The following is a 21,845-nucleotide window of genomic DNA, read 5'->3' as shown; positions in this document are numbered from 1 at the left end:
TGATTGATGGATGATAGACATTCTATTAATAGAATATGTGGATGGATGGATATGAAGATAGATAGATAGATCGATATATGGATGGTTGGATACATGGATGAATATGCTGATAGATAGCCAGATGAATGCATAGGTGGATATGTGGATGATTGGATATGCAGATAGAAAGCTAGATGAATGAATATGTGAATGGATAAATGGATGGATATACAGATAGATAGCCAGATGAATGCAAAGGTGGATATGTGGATGATTGGATATGCAGATAGAAAGCTAGATGAATCAAAATGTGGATGGATAAATGGATGGACATACAGATAGATAGCTAGATGAATGCAAAGGTGGATATGTGGATGGATGGATATGCAGATAGATAGCCAGATGAATAGATAGCTAGATGAGTAGATAGATGGATATGTGGATGGATGAATATGCAGATAGAAAGCTAGATGAATGCTTAGGTGGATATGTGGATGGATGAATATGCAGATAGAAAGCTAGATGAATGAATATGTGGATGGATAAATGGATGGATATACAGATAGATAGCTAGATGAATGCAAAGGTGGATATGTGGATGGATGGATGGATATGCAGATAGATAGCCAGATGAATAGATAGCTAGATGAGTAGATGGATGGAAATGTAGATTTCTATCTGCATATCCATCCATCCACATATCCATCTATCTAGATGAATGCTATATGAATGCTTAGGTGGATATGTGGATGGATGGATATGCAGATAGAAAGCTAGATGAATGAATGTGTGGAGGATAAATGGATGGATATACAGATACTGTAGATAGCTTGATGAATGCATTGGTGGATATGTGGATGGATGGATATGCAGATTTCTATCTGCAAATCCATCCATCCACATATCCATCTATCTAGATGAATGCTAGATGAATGGATAGATGGGTATGTGGATGGATGGATGGATATGCAGATAGAAAGATATATGAGTAGATAGATGGATATGTGGATGGATAGATATGCAGATAGCTAGATGAATGGATATGTGGATAGATGGATAAATATGCTGATAGATTGCTTGATGAATGGATAGGTGGATATGTGGATGGATGGATGATAGATGGATATGTGGATGCATGGATATGCAGATAGATAGCTAGATGGATGAATGAATATGTGGATGGATGGGTGCATGGATGGATATGCAGATAGATGATGGGTGGAAGGATATACAGATGGATAGATAGATGGATATGTGGATGGATGGATGATAGAAATACAGATAGATAGCTAGATGGATGGATGAATGCATGCATGGATAAACTTTTGTGCTGGTAAACTCCTAATTTGCTAATTAATAATTGTTAAGTTTAGGTATGAGGTAGGATTAAGGTCTTTAAAATATGGTCATTTAGAATAAGGCATTAATATGTTCTAAAAAGTACTAATAAACTAGCCAATATGCTATTAATATGCATGCTAATAAGCAGCTAGTTAATAATGAGAATTGGTCCTTAAAGTGTTACTATCGATTTTTATTTTAAATCTGTTGAATTGTTTTATGCAATATGCATAAAGAATACAGTTCAAAAAGTTATATTATTACAAATGATGTATACACACACACACACACACACACACACACACACACACACACACACACACACACACACACACACACACACACACACACACACACACACACACACATTATCCAGTGTATTAAAGACATAAGTGGGGACATGAGAATGTACTGCTTAAAAGGAATGACCCATTAACATTCTCTTGTCTCATGCTGAGAGAAAAATGCTCTCAAGTAAATTCCCTGAAATGTTTGGGATTCACATGAGAGCATCTGGCATAGGCAGCCTGTTTAATAGCGCATTTTTCCAGCCCTCTCGTGCACCTGCATCACAGCCTTTCACTATGAAAAAACATCTAAACGCAAAGCGTCTGTGTCGGGTCTGAGCTCCACTCGTCACTTGCCTCAACACTAATAGCTCCGAGCCCTTTATGCGAGAGCGAAATGGGTGTCCACGGGAAGAATGAAAGCAAGCCAAAGATGCCTGTTAAGTGGAGGGCACTTGAAGACATTTCATAAAGTACACCTTTGTCCTTGTTTTCTTGGAAGTATCAAAATTGCATGCTTTTTACCAAATGTCTCCTGTGAGTCACGGCAGAATTGAACAGCTAACTCCTCATACTGTTCTTTTTCGCTCACCGTACGATGAGAGAAATGTGAACCGTATTGTTGAAATCTGCTGTCAATTCAAGTACTTTTGATTCTGAGCGATCTAACCTGTGGAAGACATCCATATATGGAGAGAATCTTTTTGAACCGCTTTTGAAATCATGTTACCTTGACTATAAAGCGTGTATGCTAATCCAGGCCCAGTGTACTTCTGTAAAGCACGAAGGCTTTCATTATTTTGTCAGACAAGATACAGTATGTGAGCACAACCTATGTTATTAGTACATGAGGCAACTTGATTTAAGACTGCCTGTAGATTTAGGTAGATTTCAGGTCATTTGGTTTTGAACAAATCTGATGAGAAATATTCGAGACAATCCTGAGATCTATGACTTTTGATTATAAACTTCTTGGCAAATCCAAGGACAGTTTGAGAAGATGCTAAGTCTCTAGGGAAGATTACAGAGGTATTTTTTTCTCAGAAGAAACATTTGAGAAAGAGTAAGAGACTCCTGAAAAGTGATTTATTTAAAAGTTGTGTAGCAGTAAGTTTAAATAATTGAGTTGGGTTGGTAATACCAAAGATTTAGGTATGAATCAAGACTTACATATCCCATAATGCCCTTGAGCAAGGCAAACGCGAGTATGATTGATCCAGAGGGCTGCGTCTGCAATTAAGGAATTGTGGATAAGAAGTCGCAAAATGACAGGTAAATACATAAAGTTCCCATTATACAGCACAATTATTTCACGAACGGCTCTCATTGTAATGATTAATGTTTAAGATTATCACAATTTTTCTTGTGCCTGTGCAGAACTTCTGTCACTAGCTAGTTCATAAAAATTGCCAAAGGGTTTTCAGATGCAATTGAAGGCTATATTACATGTGGGATGTCAGCTACCCTCGCGCTAAAACTTCAAATGAATACATGATCATTAAAACATTGCTGCTGCAAATTATAAGTGCCATTTGTATAGCGCGGAGTCTGATGATTTAATCTAGTCAGGTAGCCATCGCAGCTGTCCTCAAGCTTAGATTTCATTAAAACTCCAAGATTTAGCATACTACTGTTTCACCTCCCCTCATACCTTTTCGATCCTGTCAGAAAACGGGGCAATATTACCATCCTATGCAAATGCATGGCCTGATTTACATTCCTTTTTAATTGGAGAAGAAAAAAAGTACATATGTGGGAAAAGAAATCATGTATCTGATTCCAGTGCAGTGGTAACTGCAGTCATTCTGCTGTTGAGACAACAACGTAAGTATCAGCTCATATAACACATGTCCATTTGTTGATGTTCACTTCGAATTGTCATTTTTAATAAGGAAAATGAGGACGTAATGAATAGAAAAGTGCTACAGTCATGAGAAGCTTTAGTTCCACTTCCTCATTACTGTGAAATGTTCTATAGATTGACACTGACAGGTTTCCCAAAAACCCTAAAAGTCAATTGGATTGTAAATTAGGTGATTTCTGTCATGCACAGGCCCCCTGTGCAGTGAGAAGTTACTTCTTCATAATGTCTTTGTCAGTTGTACTGAATCTGTGTTGTCTATAATGGCATTTTTTCCCCTCTTTCCTCTCACTTCTGCAGCTTAGAATTGACAGGAAAAGGACATTTTAAGAAGCTTCCTGTTTAGATTAGATTTTATATATATTTTCAGAATCCATTACTCCAGTCTTCAGTGTCACATGATTCAGAATCATTCTATGCTGATTTGCTGCTCAAGAAACATTTCCTCTTATTATTATTGTTGAAATGTAATATTTTTGAGGAAACAGTGATTTTTTTCATGAATAGAAAGTTCAAAAGAGCATTTGTTTGAAATAATGTTTTGTAGCATTATAAATGTCTTTACTGTCACGTTATAATACAAATTTTATACAGTCAAGCCCGAAATTAGTCATACCTCTGTCAAATTCTGACTTAAAGTTAACCAGCAAGTTTTTTTTGACCAGAAATGACACAGGCTTCTCCTAAAAGATAATAAGATGATGTACAAGAGGCATCATTGTGGAAAAAAATATTTCTCAGCTTTTATTTACATTTGAACAAAAAGTGGCATGTCCAAAATTATTCATACCCTTTGCAAACTGTCACAGTCTATGGGAAAATGCAAAGTTCTATACCATTCCAAATAGTCCAAGCTGTTCTAAAGCATCCTAATTACCCTGATTCATTGGGAACAGCTGTTTTAATCAAAGGACCTCACTGAGAACCTGCGGCTGCGCATTGCGGCTGCTCACAAGTCAGGAAAGGGCTATAAGACCATATCTAAATGTTTTGAAGTGCAAAGTATTATCAAAAAATACAAGACATTTTGCACTGTGAAAAATCTCAGAGGACGTGGTCGGAAGCCAAAAGTGACACCTGTGCTGGCCAGGAGGATAGTGAAAGAGGTAAATAAGAATCCAAGGATCACCACCAATCCTTGAATGATGAATCCTAATGAATCTGGGCTCTGCTGGTGGCAACATCTCAAAGCAGACAGTCCAACGGACAATGCACACCGCTGGGTTCCACGGACGAAGACCAAGGAGGACACTACTTCTCCAGATAAGGCACACAAAAGCCCGCTTGACCTTTGCAAATGCTCATCTGGACAAAGAAGAAGACTTCTGGTCTTGTCTTTTTGGTCAGATGAAACAAAAATTGAATTGTTTGACCACAATGATGTAGCCTTCATTTGCTGTAAAAAAGGAGAAGTCTTCAACCCTAAGAACACCATCCCCACTGTCAAACATGGTGGTGGGAACCTAATGTTTTGGGGTGTTTTTCAGCCGGTGGACCAGGGAACCTAATCACAGTAAACAGCACCATGAAAAAGGAGCAATACATCAAAATTGTCAACAACAACATCAGGCAGTCTGCAGAGAAACTTGGCCTTGGGCACCATTGGACATTTCAGCACCACAATGACCCAAAACACACAGCAAAAGTGGTGAAGAAATGTTTAGCAGACAAAAACATTAATGTTTTGCAGTGGCCTAGACAGAGTCCTGACTTAAATTCAACTGAGAATCTGTGGAAGGAGCTAAAGATCAGGGTGATGGCAAGGAGACCCTCCAACCTGAAAGAGTTGGAGCTCATCGCTAAAGATGAATGGGCAAAAATACCAGTGGAGACATGCAAAAAGCTGGTCAGCAATTATAGGTAGCATTTGATTGCTGTAATAGCCAATAAAGGCTTTTTTATTGATTACTGAGAAGGGTATAAATAATTTTGGACATGCCACTTTTTGTTAAAATGTAAATAAAAGATGAGTAATAATTGTTTCCACAATGATGCCTCTTGAACATCGTCTTATTATCTTCTGGGAGATGTCTGTGTCATTTCTAATTAAAAAAAAACTTGCTGATTGAATAAAAGTAACTTTAAGTCAGAATTTGCCAGGGGTATGAATAATTTTAGGCTTGACTGTATTTTTATCCAAATTTTGTGTAAAAACATTTTAACTTTTGACAGTCAGACCAAATGACGAAGAAGACATTTTGGTCTTTACTGACATCATCTAAATGCAAAGTCACGGTAAGCACATTGCATTGTGGAATATCTCACAGTCACGAAATTAGTCCAGCAGATGTCAGTCAATTTCTGACATTTCGTCGCTATTGCGAAGCTTTAAAAGTTGATGAACCACCGCAGCTGTAATGTCACTCTATTAATGTATTCGAAGCTGACAGAAGCAAACATGGCCTCTGATGTTGTTTCTGTTTCTTTTTTTCTTCATTAATCTCTTGATGAAAGAAAATCTCAGTAATTAATTTGTCATTTATCTAATTTTCCTATCTAACCACGGCAGAGCGCTGTTCGTCTGCCGCGAAACAGCGAGATGTGTTGGTCTCGTCTGGGGCAAATTGAATTAGGCCCCGTAAATGAAGTTTAATTAAGATGCTGGTTTTAATGATTGGGCTCTGTGTCCTCTACATTGCCACTCATCACTCATTTAGACAAAAGATCCTTCCCTCTCATGCCTCCAGACTTTCTCAGCCTTCAGATCTGGGACTGATTATGAGACTAATGTGCGTTTGGACAGTGTTTTCATGCACAGAATGGCTTGGCTTAACTGTATGCATCAAGATTTGCCACTCTGCCTTCCAAGAGCCCACTTTTAAAATTCTGTGGTTTTAAAAATGAATATTCAACTTTGGTTTCACAGTGGATTTTTATAGTGTCACTTGCCTGTGCAAAACCTGCACAACTTGGATGTTGTGGGTAGTTGCAGAGGTGATTGTAAAATATTTCAGATTGCATTACTATGATGTTCTTCGATAGAATGATAGATTACATTAGATGTGTCAGTCTGTGAAATGGTGAGAATTTTTCGCTGCCTATTACTTCAGGTTACATTGTTACGCCAGTACAGGTAGGTGGCGACAAATGAGTGTCTTTGAGTTATTAACATTGGTTCATTCTGGAACAGAACAAACCTTTTTTTAGGAAATCACTAAATCATTCACTCAACAAATTTGTTTAAAAAAAAAACTGATCCAGGAACCAAAAAAGTGACTGTCGTTATGAGTGCTTTATTGAATTCGATCAAAAACTCAGAATGAACACAAGTCACAGAATCATTCTCCCAACCGAAATTTATTAATTCAGGAACATCACTACTGTGTGTTGCACATCACATGAGTGTCTTTATGAGTGATTCATTAACTCATTCTTATCAAATGGTTTGGAGCAATACACATATGGCTCATACTAGGACATATGGAAGAATGGAGGTGATTGAACCCTCGTGAAGATGGTAGAAGGTTACCGGGGAAACACGACCTCTGTGGGTACCGTGGAAGACATATGGGATTCACTTAAGTCTCTCATGCATCCTGAGCCTTCTATCGGTTCTAAAGATTCATCGCTACGTCTGGAGCCGAGGAAGGAGGAACTCGTCAGGGTATACATGGACACTCTGGAGAAGATAGCAAGCCGACCTGAGCCAGTGCCTCTCAGTGTTTCTACCCGATTGTGGTGAGAACACAGGAGGAGACTGACTCTACACGAAGGCTATAAAACCTAGCGAACGTGTTGGGGGTCGCCCAGCCCGCAGCTCTACAAATGTCAGATAGCGAGGCGCCACGAGCCATGCAACACTTCTAGTAGAGTGAGCTTGCAACCTGAGCGGGCAGGGCATGCCCTGAGCTTGATAAGCCAAGGCGATGGCATCCACTATCCAGTGTGCCATCCTCTGCTTGGAGACGGCCTTCCCCTTCTGCCGTCCTCCGTGACAAATAAAGAGCTGGTCTGAGGTCCTGAAGCTTTGCGTCCGGTTGACATAGCATCTTAATGCTCGAACAGGACAAAGCAAAGCTAGGGCTGGGTCTGCCTCCTCCGGGGGCAGCGCTTGCAAGCTCACCACCTGATCCCTGAAGGGAGTAGTGGGAACCTTGGGCACGTAGCCAGGCCGGGGCCTCAGAGTTACCTGGGAATCTGCCGGCCTGAACTGAAGGCACGAATCATCGACCGAAAAAGCCTGCAGGTCCCCTACCCTCTTGATGGAGGCCAATGCAAGCAGGAGCAGAGTCTTCATAGAGAGATACTTCAGCTCGACTGACTGTAAAGGCTCGAAGGGGACCCGCTGTAGTGCTGTGAGCACCAGAGACAGGTCCCAAGAGGGTACGGAGGGGGGCCTAGGAGGATTTAACCTCCTCGGTCCCCTGAGAAACCTGACGACCAGGTCGTGCTTACCCACCGACCTTCCTTCAATGGGGTCATGGTTTGCAGAGATAGAGGCTACATAGACCTTAAGGGGGAGGGCGACAGCCTACACTCCAACCCTTGCTGCAAAAAGGTGAGCACGACTCCGATCGGGCATCTTCGGGGATCCTCATTTCTAGAGAAAGCCCACTCGACGAACAGGTTCCACTTCAAGGCGTAAGCATGTCTCGTGGATGCAGCTCTCGCCGAAGTGATGGTGTCTACCACTCCTTGGGGTAGATCACTCAGAACCTCCGCGTCCCGTCCAGGGACCAGACATGCAGTTTCCAGAGGTCTGGACGCGGGTGCCACAGGGTGCCCCGTCTCTGAGTCAGTAGATCTGAGTAGAATCCGCCAGGGAGGGGCTGTCGTGAGGAGCATTAGTTCTGGGAACCAGGTCCGAGTAGGCCAGTAAGGCGCCACTAACAGGACCTGCTCCTCGTCCTCCCTGACCTTGCACAGTGTCTGTGCGAGTAGGCTCACTGGGGGAAACGCATATTTGCGTAGGCCCCTCGGTCAGGGAGTAAAAGAGCTGGCAGTGGGACGTCTCCGGAGAAGCAAACAGGTCTACCTAAGCTTCCCCGAAACGTCTCCAAATCAGCTGGACCGACTGGGGATGGAGTCTCCACTCTCCGGGAAGCGCAGCTCGTGAGAGCTCGTCGGCTGCACGGTTGAGCAAACCCGGAATATGAATGGCACGAAGCGACCTCAGATGCTTCTGACTCCAAAAGAGGAGAGAACGGGCGAGCTGTGACATGCGACGGGAGCGTACACCACCTTGTTGGTTGATGTATGCAACGGTCGCAGTGTTGTCCGTACGGATCAGCACGTGTTTGCCTCGAAGACGTCCTTCAACGGTTCAAGGCAAGGCGTACTGCTTGCAGCTCTAGGCAGTTGATGTGCCAGTGTAGCTGGGGGCTCGTCCAAACCCCCGATACTGCCTGCCCGTTGTACGTGGCCCCCCAACCGGTGGTGGAGGCATCCGTGTGTACCACTGCGTGCCTGGAGACCTGTTCTAAGGGGACTCCTGCCCGAAGAAAAGCTAGGTCTGACCACGGGGTGAAGGTTAGGCGACAGGCCAAGGTTACTTTGACCTGGAGAGTGCCGCGCTGCCACGCTCTCCTCGGGACTCGGCCACTAAGCCAGTGCTGAAGTGGTCTCATATGGAGCAGTCCAAGCGGTATAACTGCCGTAGCTGCTGCCATATGCCCCAGGAGCCTCTGAAATTGTTTCAGTGGGACCACTTTCCTGCTCTTGAACGTATTCAAGCAGTTCAGCACCGACTGAGCCCGCTCTTGTGTGAGGCGAGCTGTTTGGCTGACCGAGTCCAGTTCCACACCAAGAAAAGAGATCACTAGAATCAGTGAGAAATCAGTGAGAAAAACACTGATTCATCACTACTGTGTGTTTCTCGGATAAACGCAATGGTTCTGCAATATTGGCGTTGATGGAGCGAAAATAGACAAAGAAACTGGCAATGTTGTGTCTTGAAAGGAAGCTGCTCCATATTAATATTGAGTTGTTATGAGTGCATCATTGAATTATTTACTCAACTGATTCGTCCACAAAAAATAGATTCCTTCAGGAGTGAACACAAACCTGTAGCTACAAATAAGTGACTAAATCATTCACCCAACCAATTTGTTAAAAACTGAGTAATTCTGGAAGATCACTACCGTGTGTTGTTTGAATACTTGCAACAGTTCTGCTGTGGCTTTAGAAGTATTTTTATTGACGGAGCAAAAGAAGACAAAGTAACCTGTCAATAATATCTTGTTTACTGGACTGTTTAACAAAGTTTAACAAAGCAAGATCTTTCAAACACAGTACACCTTAAATCCCCTGGGGTCACATAGCAATGTTCGGAAGCCAAAGTTGGCTTCATTTGTGCAGTTTAGAGCCTTATTTCAAGTTCATAGTCCGGTCTTTGCTTGAGATTAAGTGGTTTAGTTTGTGGCATTTTCCGAAGATACTGTGTCAAAGATCACCTTAATGTGGTTGAACCCAGGTGATTCATTAAACCAACAAGACGAGTAAGTGCTCCCTCTGGTGAGATAAAAGCTTCCCATTCAGCTGAGTTGTAGACTTCGGTCCACTACAGAGATGCATTGTATTTCATTCTCTATAAATGAGTCGCTATAAATTCCAGCCTGACAAGTTCAATGATTGAGCGCTCCGCTTGGACCTGTTAATTTGCTCTCCGCTACTGACCATTTTTAAAGCTCTCCTTTGTTGCTTTACGCAGGATTTAACATAAATGGGAAATGGAGGTATCAAGACTCCACAATTAACTTCAGCCTTTATAGAAAATCACGGAATGGTCGTCTTTCAGATTATGCATGTGGGTGATACTGATAACATGGAGTTAAAGCTAAGAAAAGATGAAAAAGTGGCCACATTCAAACTCAGGGTTTGGAGGAAAGTTATACAATAGTCTTTGTAGTGAATTTGCACTCATATTATTATTGGTGTTGTTTGTTTTTGTCATTTTCCCTTGCTAACCTCAGTGGAAAGGTCACTCCAGTCGGCACTAATAAACTAATTATCGCAGAACACGGCATGAATTCATCATCAGGCATTGAGGCATTGTGTGAATTAGTTTGGCATGCTTTGGAAAAAAGAAATTGCATTGGAAATCCTTTGAAAAGCTTTGCAAACAAATTAAACTTGCATATAAATGAATGCTTCCACCCAGAGTCAGCCAAGAACTTGCACCAAGCCTGTCACTTGGGCATGTTTAGGGAAATAAATGAAAGACAGGATCTCTAAACTTTCTCAAAGTTTTTTTTATTTTTTGCATTTGGACTCATGTCTTTGTTCTTTTTTTCAGGCTTGGAGAAAGTCGGCAGGGACTCAACTTATGAGCAAGAGGGAAAAGTGCAGTTTGTGATGGACGCGGTGTACGCCATGGCCCACGCTCTGCACCGCATGCATAGGGACCTCTGCTCAGGATATCCAGGGCTTTGTCCTCGCATGAGCAACATAGATGGCAAGGAGCTGCTGGGATACATTAGAAACGTCAGCTTTAATGGTGAGAAACATTTGCTAGTCTGACACATTATTCTGATACTTGGTTTAATTGGATTGTTGGAAAGCACACTTGAACCTCAACCCCGATTGTTTAATTAATTTGCATAATTTTTTAAAAGCCACCATTTTTCATAATCAGAAATGTTTCTACTTTCCTGTTGTGCATTTGGAAAAAAAGGTAATTTGTACAAGTTCTCAATCATTACTTAATTTGTTTTTTATTATTATTAATGTTAATTAGCATTTTTATTGTTACTTAAAAATGTGAAGTAAATTTAAGATATAAACAAATGATAAGAAATTGAACAATTAAAAATAATTTAAAAGGTTTTTGAAGTAGTTGCTTGTTGTTTCATAATTTTCACCCAGCTTTCCGCGTTTGTTGCACATACATTTTAATGTTTTAAAAATAAAAACAAAATGATAAAAATTTCTTTATTATTATTTTTTTTTTTTGCTTTATTTTACTTCACTTAACCATTTTTATTGCTATACTTAAATGTTAAGGTAAAATAAAATAATAAGTTCAATCTTTTAAAATGTTCAAACTTTCATTAGTTTTGCATATTTTTTGTAAAAGCCACCTTTGTTCATAATCAGAAATGTAAAATATCAGAAATTTAAAATATGAAAGAATAATAAGAAATAATAAGAAATGTAAAAAACTTTTTACATTTTTAAAAACTACAATTTTTATAAACAGTTTGTTGAATTAGATGATTGTTTTATTAATTTTCATAATTTAAAAAACACCTTTGTTTATAATTAGACATTTTTTTCCTTTGATGTGTATACGTAAATTACATTTTTACAAGTTCTCAATTATTTAAAATTTTATTTTGAATTTACTTTAAATAACAATTTTTGATGCAAAAAGGTAAATCTAAATAAAATAAGAAAAAAATTCTGAAACTTCAGCCCTGATTGTTGTAATTTTTGTATTAAAAAAAAACACCTTTCACAATCAGAAATGTTTCTACTGTAAAAATCGAACAGCTCCTGTTGTGTTTTCAGAAACATTTTATTTTGAACAAGCTCTTAATAATTACAATTATTATTTTTGATTTGATTTTCACTTAATTAGCATTTTTATTGTTACTTAAAAATGTTAATAACTAATTTATTTTAAAATCAATTGTTTTTAATGGTAACTTAAATTTTTTTAAAGTAAATTTACAATATAAAAGAATAATAAGAAATAATAAGAAATGTAATAACTATTTTTTTAATTAATTAAAAAGTTTGTTGAATTATTTATTTTCACTGCCCTTGTTGTCAAATATTTAGAATTTTTTACATTTATTTAATTTTAATTTATTTTAAATAACCATTTGTGTTGATACTTAAAATGTTACGGTAAATCAGAAGGAAATATATTAATAGTATATTATTAGGTTTAAGTTTTTAGATTTAGTTTATTTAATTATTTGAGTATTTCAACCAGGTTTATAGTTAGCTGAGACTAAAACACAAACAAACAAACATAAATAAATAAATAAATAAATAATTTATTTTAAAATGAATTGTTTTTATTGTTAAAAAATGTTAAAGTAAATTTACAATATAAAAGAATAATAAGAAATAATAAGAATTGTAAAAACTAAAAACAATTTTTTAAAATCAATTTAAAAGTTTATTGAATTATTCTTCTAGTTATCAAATATTTAGAATTTTTTTTTTTATTAGAATTTTACTTTAAATAACCATTTTTGTTGATACTTAAAATGTTAAGGTAAATTATTTTAAAAAAAAATTTTTTTTTAAATTCTAGAAGTTCGATCCTGATTTTTTTATTTAATATTTTTTTAAAAGCTACCTTTGTTCGTCATAAAAAATGGTTGTACATTAAATCTTCACAGGCATCACTGTATATTTAAATAAACACAAAATATATTTTTCATTTTTATTTAATTGTTGTAAGGAATCCACTAGCTCCATTAAAAAAAAAACTATAGTTGTATATATTTCTAATCTAATAATACAGTTAATTTCTGTTATTTCTGTTCTGTTAATTTGACTTCTTGGAACTTTTCTCTCGAAATGTCTAAATGAATTGTTCACAGTCTCGCTAAGGAACTTTCTGCATTCTGCTACTTCCTGTCTCCCTTACATGAACTCCTCACCTCAGCTCATCCACACACATTCAACACGTTTTTCTTTTTAGAAGCCGTTTTATGCTGCTACATTTTGTTGCTTTATTCAGTGCATCAAAAATTCTTCAGTAGAGGGTTCCCTTTTCTCGCTAAATCATTTTTGACTGATCTTCTCCAGAATCACATCTCTCACATTTTAAGTGATTTCAGCTTTTTAACATATCTTTTTAGCCTTTTTCTTTTATGTAGATCAGAGGGATTTCTGCAGTAATGCAGATGGTGACGTGCCCACTTCCTCTGCTTTCTAATACAGCCGTGCTCCTTTTCAAAGCATTTGCACCGATGTTAGAATCTGATATATGAGCATGACACGTACTGTAAAGTTTAACAGCATGTACCAGTCTGTAATACAACACATTTATGAGAAAAAGCGTACTTGAGCAATGTTGGTGTGGGTCTTGATTTTATCCATTGTTATTTGATTGGACTGTGAAAAGTGTCTTCTAAATGTTTGACTCATTCCAGGAATGAAAGAATACATTTCTTCAGTTCAGTTTGCTGTTAGAGTTTAATGATCCACTATAGATTTTTTTTCCCCATTTGATATGGTTGAGTCATTTGGTCAAACATTTATGGATACTATTCTATTCTGCTTAATGTAGATTTCAGTGACTAGAAAGTAATAAATAAATAGCTTGGTTTGATCAGTTTCACATTTACTTTTGGTACTAAATTCATTTGTACATTTAATGACGCTGAAAAAAGCTCTTTGAAATAAAACATTTGACAAACTGTTTAGACAGCAATTCCAACAAACTGGATTCTTTCTTTCTTTCTTTCTTTCTTTCTTTCTTTGTCCATTATCTATATCCATTTGTATTTAATATTTATTAAGTTTAAGTTTTATTATAAATGTATTATAAAGTAATAAATTAAAACATTTAAAGTAAGTTTCATGTTTAGTTTAATCATTTTCGTTTTTTCGTTAATTTTAAATATGAAAGAATAATAAGAAATAATAAGAAATGTAAAAAACTTTTTACATTTTTAAAAACTACAATTTTTATAAACAGTTTGTTGAATTAGATGATTGTTTTATTAATTTTCATAATTTAAAAAACACCTTTGTTTATAATTAGACATTTTTTTCCTTTGATGTGTATACGTAAATTACATTTTTACAAGTTCACAATTATTTAAAATTTTATTTTGAATTTACTTTAAATAACAATTTTTGATGCAAAAAGGTAAATCTAAATAAAATAAGAAAAAAATTCTGAAACTTCAGCCCTGATTGTTGTAATTTTTGTATTAAAAAAAACACCTTTCACAATCAGAAATGTTTCTACTGTAAAATCGAACAGCTCCTGTTGTGTTTTCTGAAACATTTTATTTTGAACAAGCTCTTAATAATTACAATTATTATTTTTGGACTGTGAAAAGTGTCTTCTAAATGTTTGACTCATTCCAGGAATGAAAGAATACATTTCTTCAGTTCAGTTTGCTGTTAGAGTTTATTATTTATTAAGTTTAAGTTTTATTATAAATGTATTATAAAGTAATAAATTAAAACATTTAAAGTAAGTTTCATGTTTAGTTTAATCATTTTCGTTTTTTAACCAAGTTTATAGTTAGATTAAAACAAACAAAGAAACATAAATAAATACATATTTTCTTATTTGTGTCACTTTTTTTGTTTTGTTACTATTTTGTTGCTTTATTTAATTATGTATGTGTTTATTTATTGATTTGCTTTGGTGCTACTTTGGTGAAGCTTTTTTTTGTATTGACACTATTACACTTGTAAGTTTTATTAATATTTTGAATTAGTTTTTCATTCTTTTTTATTTTAAAGGTTTAATAATTTGGGCAGAGTATTTCATTAGTATTAATATTTTATCATTTTATATATAGTTTTTATATATTTTTTATTTTTTTAATTAGTTTTTTTTCTTTGTTGAAGTCTTATTTTATTATTTAGACACTATTTGTCTTGTAAGTTTTATTAATATTTTGAAGTAGTTTTTATTTTAATTTAAATTTTAAAATTATGTACATATTAACATACATATTTTCTTATTTGTGTCACTTTTTTTCTTTTGTTACTGTTTTGTTGCTTTAGCTATTTATGTATGTTTATTTATTTATTTGCTTACTTTGTTGAAGCTTTTTTTGTATTGAGACTATTACACTTGTAGGTTTTATTAATTTGTATTTAATTTTGTTCTGTGTTTGTCTTATTTATTTATTTATTTAATTTTTTTTAGTTTTAAATGTATGTAATTATTTTACTATTTCAACCAGGGTTATAGTTAGCTGAGACTAAAACAAAGAAAAAAAGAACATTTAAACAAATAAATAAACAAACAAACAAATAAATAAATAATTTTTTTTACTTTGTTGAAGTCTTATTTTATTATTTAGACACTATTTATCTTGAAGTAGTTTTTATTTTAATTAAAATTTTGAAATTGAAATTTAATTAATTAATTAATTAATATTTAATTAAATAAATACATATTTTCTTATTTGTGTCACTTTTTTGTTACTATTTTATTGCTTTAATTATTTATTTATTTGCTTACTTTGTTGAAGTCTTTGTATTGAGATACTATTACACTTGTGGGTTTTATTCATATTTGAATTAGTTTTTTAATTTTTAATTTTAATTTTAAAGGTTTAATAATTTGGGTGTAAAATAAAATAAACAAATAAATAAATATTTTGTTTTATTTACATTTTATTTTCATTTAGTTTTTTCTTTTACTTTGTTGAAGTTCGTTATTTTAGTATTTAGACACTATTACTCTTGTAGGTTTTAATAAATTTGTTGAATTCGTTTTTTTTTTTTAATTTTAAAGGTTTAATAATTTGGGCAAAACATTTCTTTATTAATAATATTTTATATATAGTTTTAAATATATATATATATTTCTGTTTTTATTTGAGCTATTTTGGTGTTACTATTTTGAATTGTATTGTATCTTTGTATATTTTATTTTTAGTTTAAATTTGTTCTGTTTGTCTAATTTATTTATTTTTAAATGTTTTGTTTAGTTTTTTATTAAGTTTTTAGTTTTAGTTTATGTAATTGTATTTTATTTTTAATTTTATTTTGTTCTGTGTTTGTCTTATCTATTTATTTTTCTAGTTTATGTTTTAGTTTTAGTTTGTGTAATTGTTTTACTATTTCAACCAGGGTTATAGTTAGCTGATACTAAAACAAAGAAACATTAAACAAACAAATAAAAAAAATATATATATATTTTTTGTTTTATTTATATTTGAATTTTATTTAGTTTTTTTATTTTATTTGTTGAAGTCTGTTATTTTATTTAGACACTATTACTCTTGTAGGTTTTATTATTTTAAATTAGTATTTGTATTTTTGTATTTTATTTTTAATTTATTTTTGTTCTGTGTTTGTCCAAATTATTTATTTGTAAATGTTTTGTACGTTTTTTTTTTCAATTAAGTTTTTAGATTTAGTTTATGTAATTGTATTTTTGTATTTTATTTTTGTTCTGTGTTTGTCTTATTTATTTATTTATATTTAAATGTTTAGTACAGTTTTTTTTATTAAGTTTAAGTTTTTATTTTTAGTTTCATGCAATTATTTTTCTTTTTCAACCAGGGTTATTGTGAGCTAAGACTAAAACAAACAAACAAACAAACAAACATAAATAAATAAATAAATAAATAGTTACTTTTGTTGTTTTGTTACTCCAACTGAAATAAATTGTATATATTTATTTTATTTTTATTTAGTTAATTATTTTGTTTAAGTCTGTTGCATTTAAGTCTTTTATTTTAGTATCGAGATACTAGTACTTTTTTAAAATGAATTTTATTAATATTTTGAATTAGTTTTTATTTTTATTTTAATTATAAAGTTAGAATAATTTGGGCAGAAAATTTCAGTAGTATAATTTTTTTATTATTTTATTATTTTTATATGTAGTTTTTAAAATAATTTTTATTTCAGTTTTCATTTTTGTTATTTTAATGTTAATGTTTTGAATTGTATTTTTGAATTGTATTTTTAATTTATTAGTTTTTTGTGTTTGTCTTATTTATTTATTTTTTAAATGTTTTGTATAGTTTTTGATTAAGTTTTTAGTTTTAGTTTGTGTAATTGTACTTTTGTATTTTATTTTTTAATTAATATTGTTCTGTGTTTGTCTTATTTATTTATTTTTAAATGTTTTGTATAGTTTTTATTAAGTTTTTAGTTTTAGTTTATGTAATTGTACTTTTGTATTTTATTTTTTATTTTATTTTGTTCTGTTTATCTTTTTAATTTATTTTTAAATGTGTTGTATAGATTTTTAACAAAAATAAATAAATAAATAAATAAATAAATAAAATGTTACTTTTGTGACTTTTGCGTTTAGTTACTATTTTACTACTGTTTTTTACTATTATATATATTAATATTATAATATGATATATATATATATATTTTATATTTTATATTTTTCATTTAGTTAATTATTTTGTTTACTTTGTTTAGGTCTGATATTTTAGTACTCTATTGTAGGTTTTATTAATATTTTGAATTCGTTTTTATTTTCATTTTTAAAGTTTTAACAATTTGGCCAGAATATTTAATTAGTATTAATATTTGATTTATTTTTTATATATATATAATTTTTATTTCGTTTTTTTATTTTTGATATTTTAGTGTTACTATTTTGAATTGTATTTTTGTATTTTATTTTTCATTTATTGTGTTGTGTCTTATTTGTGTATTTTTAAATGTTTTTTTTTAAGTTGAAGTGATTATTTTACTATTTCATATAGATGGATGGATAAACAAATAAATAAATACTTGTTTACTTTTGTTGTTTTGTTACTATTTCATTACTTTAAATAAAATATAATAATAATAATAATAATAATAATAATATATTTTTTAATAGTTTTCTTTATCATTTTTCTTTCTTTATCATTATTTTTTTTATTATTTTTTAGTATTAAAATTATTATTTAGTATAAATTAAGTGTTTCCTGGGCAACTAGCTAAAATAAAAAAAATGTTTTAGGGTTTTTATTACTTATTTTATTACTGTTAATATTTGTTTTATTTCAAGTAAGTTTTTTTTTAATGGTAATGATAATAACCCTGCAAATAGCTTAATTAGTTGCATCACATGCTGATTAATTCATCAAACTAATCTCATATCAATATTTGATAAGAAATTACAAGATAATTTAAAGGTTCAGGAGGCTTGTGGGAGTTTATCTTGAATGCATTATTAAAAAATGAATTATGCTAAATTGATATATTACATTGGCAGCCTCATTAAAACACTGAAGACAGTGACTAAAGAAGAAGATGTAAAAAAAAAAAAAAGAGTGAAACATGAGCAGTTTGGTGCTCAGCATAATGAATGTAAAACCATGGCTTGAAGGGTTTTACGCCTCTGCACAAATAACTGTGTTAGCATGGACGTGACCGCAAGCGCATGCTAGTTGGGCTGTGCTCAATCATGTGACGCTAAACTGTTGATGTTTACATTCAGCCGGATTCATGAGTCAAATATAATATAATCTGTAATGTTTAATTTGTTTGACAAAACACATTTCAAATGCTGTTTCTGTGTTTTGCATTCATTAACATTCAGAGCTCTGTGAGTGTGTGTGTATTTGTGCATATATGAGCCATCGTGTGTGTTCAGGATCATGTGATGCACATCTGACATTTCTATTCGGTGTTTTCTTGCACTGAATGCTTGATCGAGTCAGTAAGGGATGTTTTTTTCCTTGGTGAACAGAAAGAGGACGCTTTCTAATCAAGTCAATGATAAAAGCAGCAGATCTTGGGAGTCGAGCATCAACCCCATAACCTTTATCCAAGAGCTATGACAGCTACTACGGCCAACAGGCAATTGCTAAGTCAACTGCAATCAGATGCACTTCAGTGGCTACATACATATGCTTATTTTTAGATGTGTTTTAGAGCAGAGCTGTAAAGTGAACGTGTCTGTCATGATCACACCAAATGTCCTGTAGTTACTCTGCTGTATGTTTGTGGTGTAGTTGCCATATATGCATGTATAATCCTCAATTTTTAAAAAATATAAAAAATATATTTGCCAATGATTTAAAATAAACTTCATTATATATTTAAAAGTCACCTTTATAATATAATTTAAATAGATCATTTATTATTTATGTTGTTTTGTTGTCAATGTCTTTTTATGTTTCTTTATTTTCTATATATTTATATGCATTCTATATATATATTTTATTTTTTGTTATTTTATTTTATTTTGGTATTGTGTTTTATCTTATATTTTATTTAGTTTTATTTTGAGTGATATATTTTTATTTTATTTTATTTTATTTACTGTTATTTTATTTTTTATTTTATTTCTATTGTTAACTTTTGTTCGTTTTTTATTATTTTGTTTTTCATGTTATTTTTTATTTTCTAACTATTTTCGTTTTTTTATTTTGGATTGTTTCTGAATAATGTTTCATATTTTTATTTTATTTGGTTTTATAATTTAGTTTACAGTTGTTAACATTTTTTAATTTTGTTATTTTCATTATTCTCAGCTTCATTTTTTTCAATTTTGTTTTATTTTGTAATTTATTTTACTTCTTGGTTTATTTTGTTTACAGTTGTTATTTTTTATTTTGTTATATTTTCAGTGTTATTTTATTTTATATTAGTTTTTTTCTACTAACTTTTATTTTATATTTATTTTGTTTTATTCTTAATGTTTTATTTCTTCTTTATTTTTATTTTATTTTCATTGGTTCATTTTTGTTATTGTTATTATTATTTTTATAGTTTCAATATGTTTTCCATTGTCTACTTATCCATGTTTTTTTTTTCTAATACATTTTTATTTTATTTTATTTTGTTATATTTTCAATTTAGTTTATTTTATATTGTTTTTATGCTAATGTTCAACAAATTTTTATTTTATATTTATTTTGTTTTATTCTCAATATTTCATATTTTATTTGAATTTTAATTGGTTAATTTTATTAACAGTTGTTATAATTTTTTATTTATATTTTCATTATTCTCGGTTTCATTTTTCGTTATTTTCAATTTTGTTTTATTTCATAATTTATTTTACTTTTTATTGGTTTATTTTGTTTACAGTTGTTAACATTTTTATTTTGTTATATTTTCAGTGTTCTTTTATTTGATATTATTTTTCATGCTAATGTTTTTATTTTCTACTAACTTTTATTTTATATTTATTTAATTTTATTCTAAATGTTTTATTTCTTTATTTTTAGATTTTAGTTTTATGTTCATTGGTTAATTTTGTTTTGTTATTATTATTATTAGACTTTCAATGTATTTTCCATTGTCTACTTATCCATGTTTTTTTTTCCTACTAATTTTTTTCTTTTATTATTATTTTGTTTTATTCTCTATGCATATATTTAATATTTAATATTTAATTTTAATTTTAATTGTGTAATTTCATTTACAGTTGTTAAATTTTTTATATATATATATTTTTTTATAGTTTCTTTTTTCTTTATTTTTAATTTTGTTTTATTTAATATTTAATTTTGTTTTATTTTGTTTACAGTTTACATTTTTTTTATTTTGTTATATTTTAATTATTTATTTATTTTTATGTCTGTGGTTAACTTTTGTTTTTTATTATTTTATTTGTCATGCATTTTTATCTTCTAATAACTTTTAGTTATTTTGAGTTCTTCTGTTTTCTATAATTTTTCATGCTAATGTTTACTTTTATGTCTACTTTTATGTTTTGACTATTATTATTTTACTTTCAATGTATTTTCCATTGTATACTTTTACATGTTTTTTTAATTTTATTTTAAGTAACATTTCTTGTATTTTATTTTATCTTATTTATTATGCATACTGAAGGAAATTCAAGTTCTGTCTTTTTAATGTATTAATTTTTTGTCCTTGTGTTTTTGGTTATATATATATATGGTAACACTTTATAATAACTATCCGTTATAACTAGTTAATAGATCATTAATAAACTGTTAGTTAATGGGTTATAAATGACTTGTTAAATAGCAGTTAATAGTTTGTTAATTATTTATAACTATCTATTATAACTAGTTAATAGACCATTAATAAACTGTTCGTTAATGAGTAATAAATGACTTGTTAAATAACAGTTAATAGTTTGTTAATTATTTATAACTGTGCCTTATAGATAGCCAATAGATAACTTACAAGCTGTTAGTTAACAAGTTATAAATGACTTGTTAACTGTATTTTAATGATTTATAACTATACCTAATAAATTAGTAATAGATCATGAACAAGCTGTTTGTAAATTACTTACTAAAGACTTGTTAAGTATCATTTAATAGTTTATATATGTTATTGGGACGTTATTCTAAAGTTGTAACTATTCTTCATTTATTAACTGTTAGTAAATGAGGAATAGTTGCAACTTTAGAATAACGTCCCACTAACATACATAAGCTAATAACTAACACTTAACTAATACATTAACTCACACTTTACAGATCAGTTGTTCATAGTTTAACCACCTACTAATAAAAGTGAAACATGGTAGAACAGCAAATGGATCGCCGCTGGTTCACTCAGTATAGAGGGTCCAAGGTGTGATAAAACATCTTCATATCAATAATGCCAATGGCTAGATTTTTATTTATTTTGTTTTCATGTTTAGCACAAAAAGTGCCCAAACCTCAGAAAAGCCTATGGGTGGAACAAGGTTGAGGTACAAAAATTGTGTATTTTAAATATCACATCAAATCTCTGTAGCTTGAACTTGTTCCATCCATTTGCTGTTCTACAAAGTACAAAGTCACTGGTATTAGTAGATGGTTAACTATGAACAACTGATCTGTAAAGTGTGA

General features: G+C 31.6%; 1 protein-coding gene across 1 annotated transcript in view; it reads left to right on the top strand.

The window, feature by feature from the left end:
- Window positions 1-21,845, top strand: part of grm8b (glutamate receptor, metabotropic 8b) — a 250,482-nt gene that overhangs the window by 192,799 nt on the left and 35,838 nt on the right. The window contains exon 6 of the mRNA XM_073831290.1: window positions 10,703-10,903. Within this exon, the coding sequence (XP_073687391.1) occupies window positions 10,703-10,903 (201 nt within the window). The remainder of the gene's footprint in view (window positions 1-10,702; window positions 10,904-21,845) is intronic.

The sequence above is a fragment of the Garra rufa genome, chromosome 25, assembly GCF_049309525.1.
Source record: "Garra rufa chromosome 25, GarRuf1.0, whole genome shotgun sequence".
In the NCBI taxonomy this organism is placed as follows: domain Eukaryota; kingdom Metazoa; phylum Chordata; class Actinopteri; order Cypriniformes; family Cyprinidae; genus Garra; species Garra rufa.
Note: the sequence above shows the minus strand (reverse complement) of the source record. Positions and strands in the feature narration are given on the sequence as shown.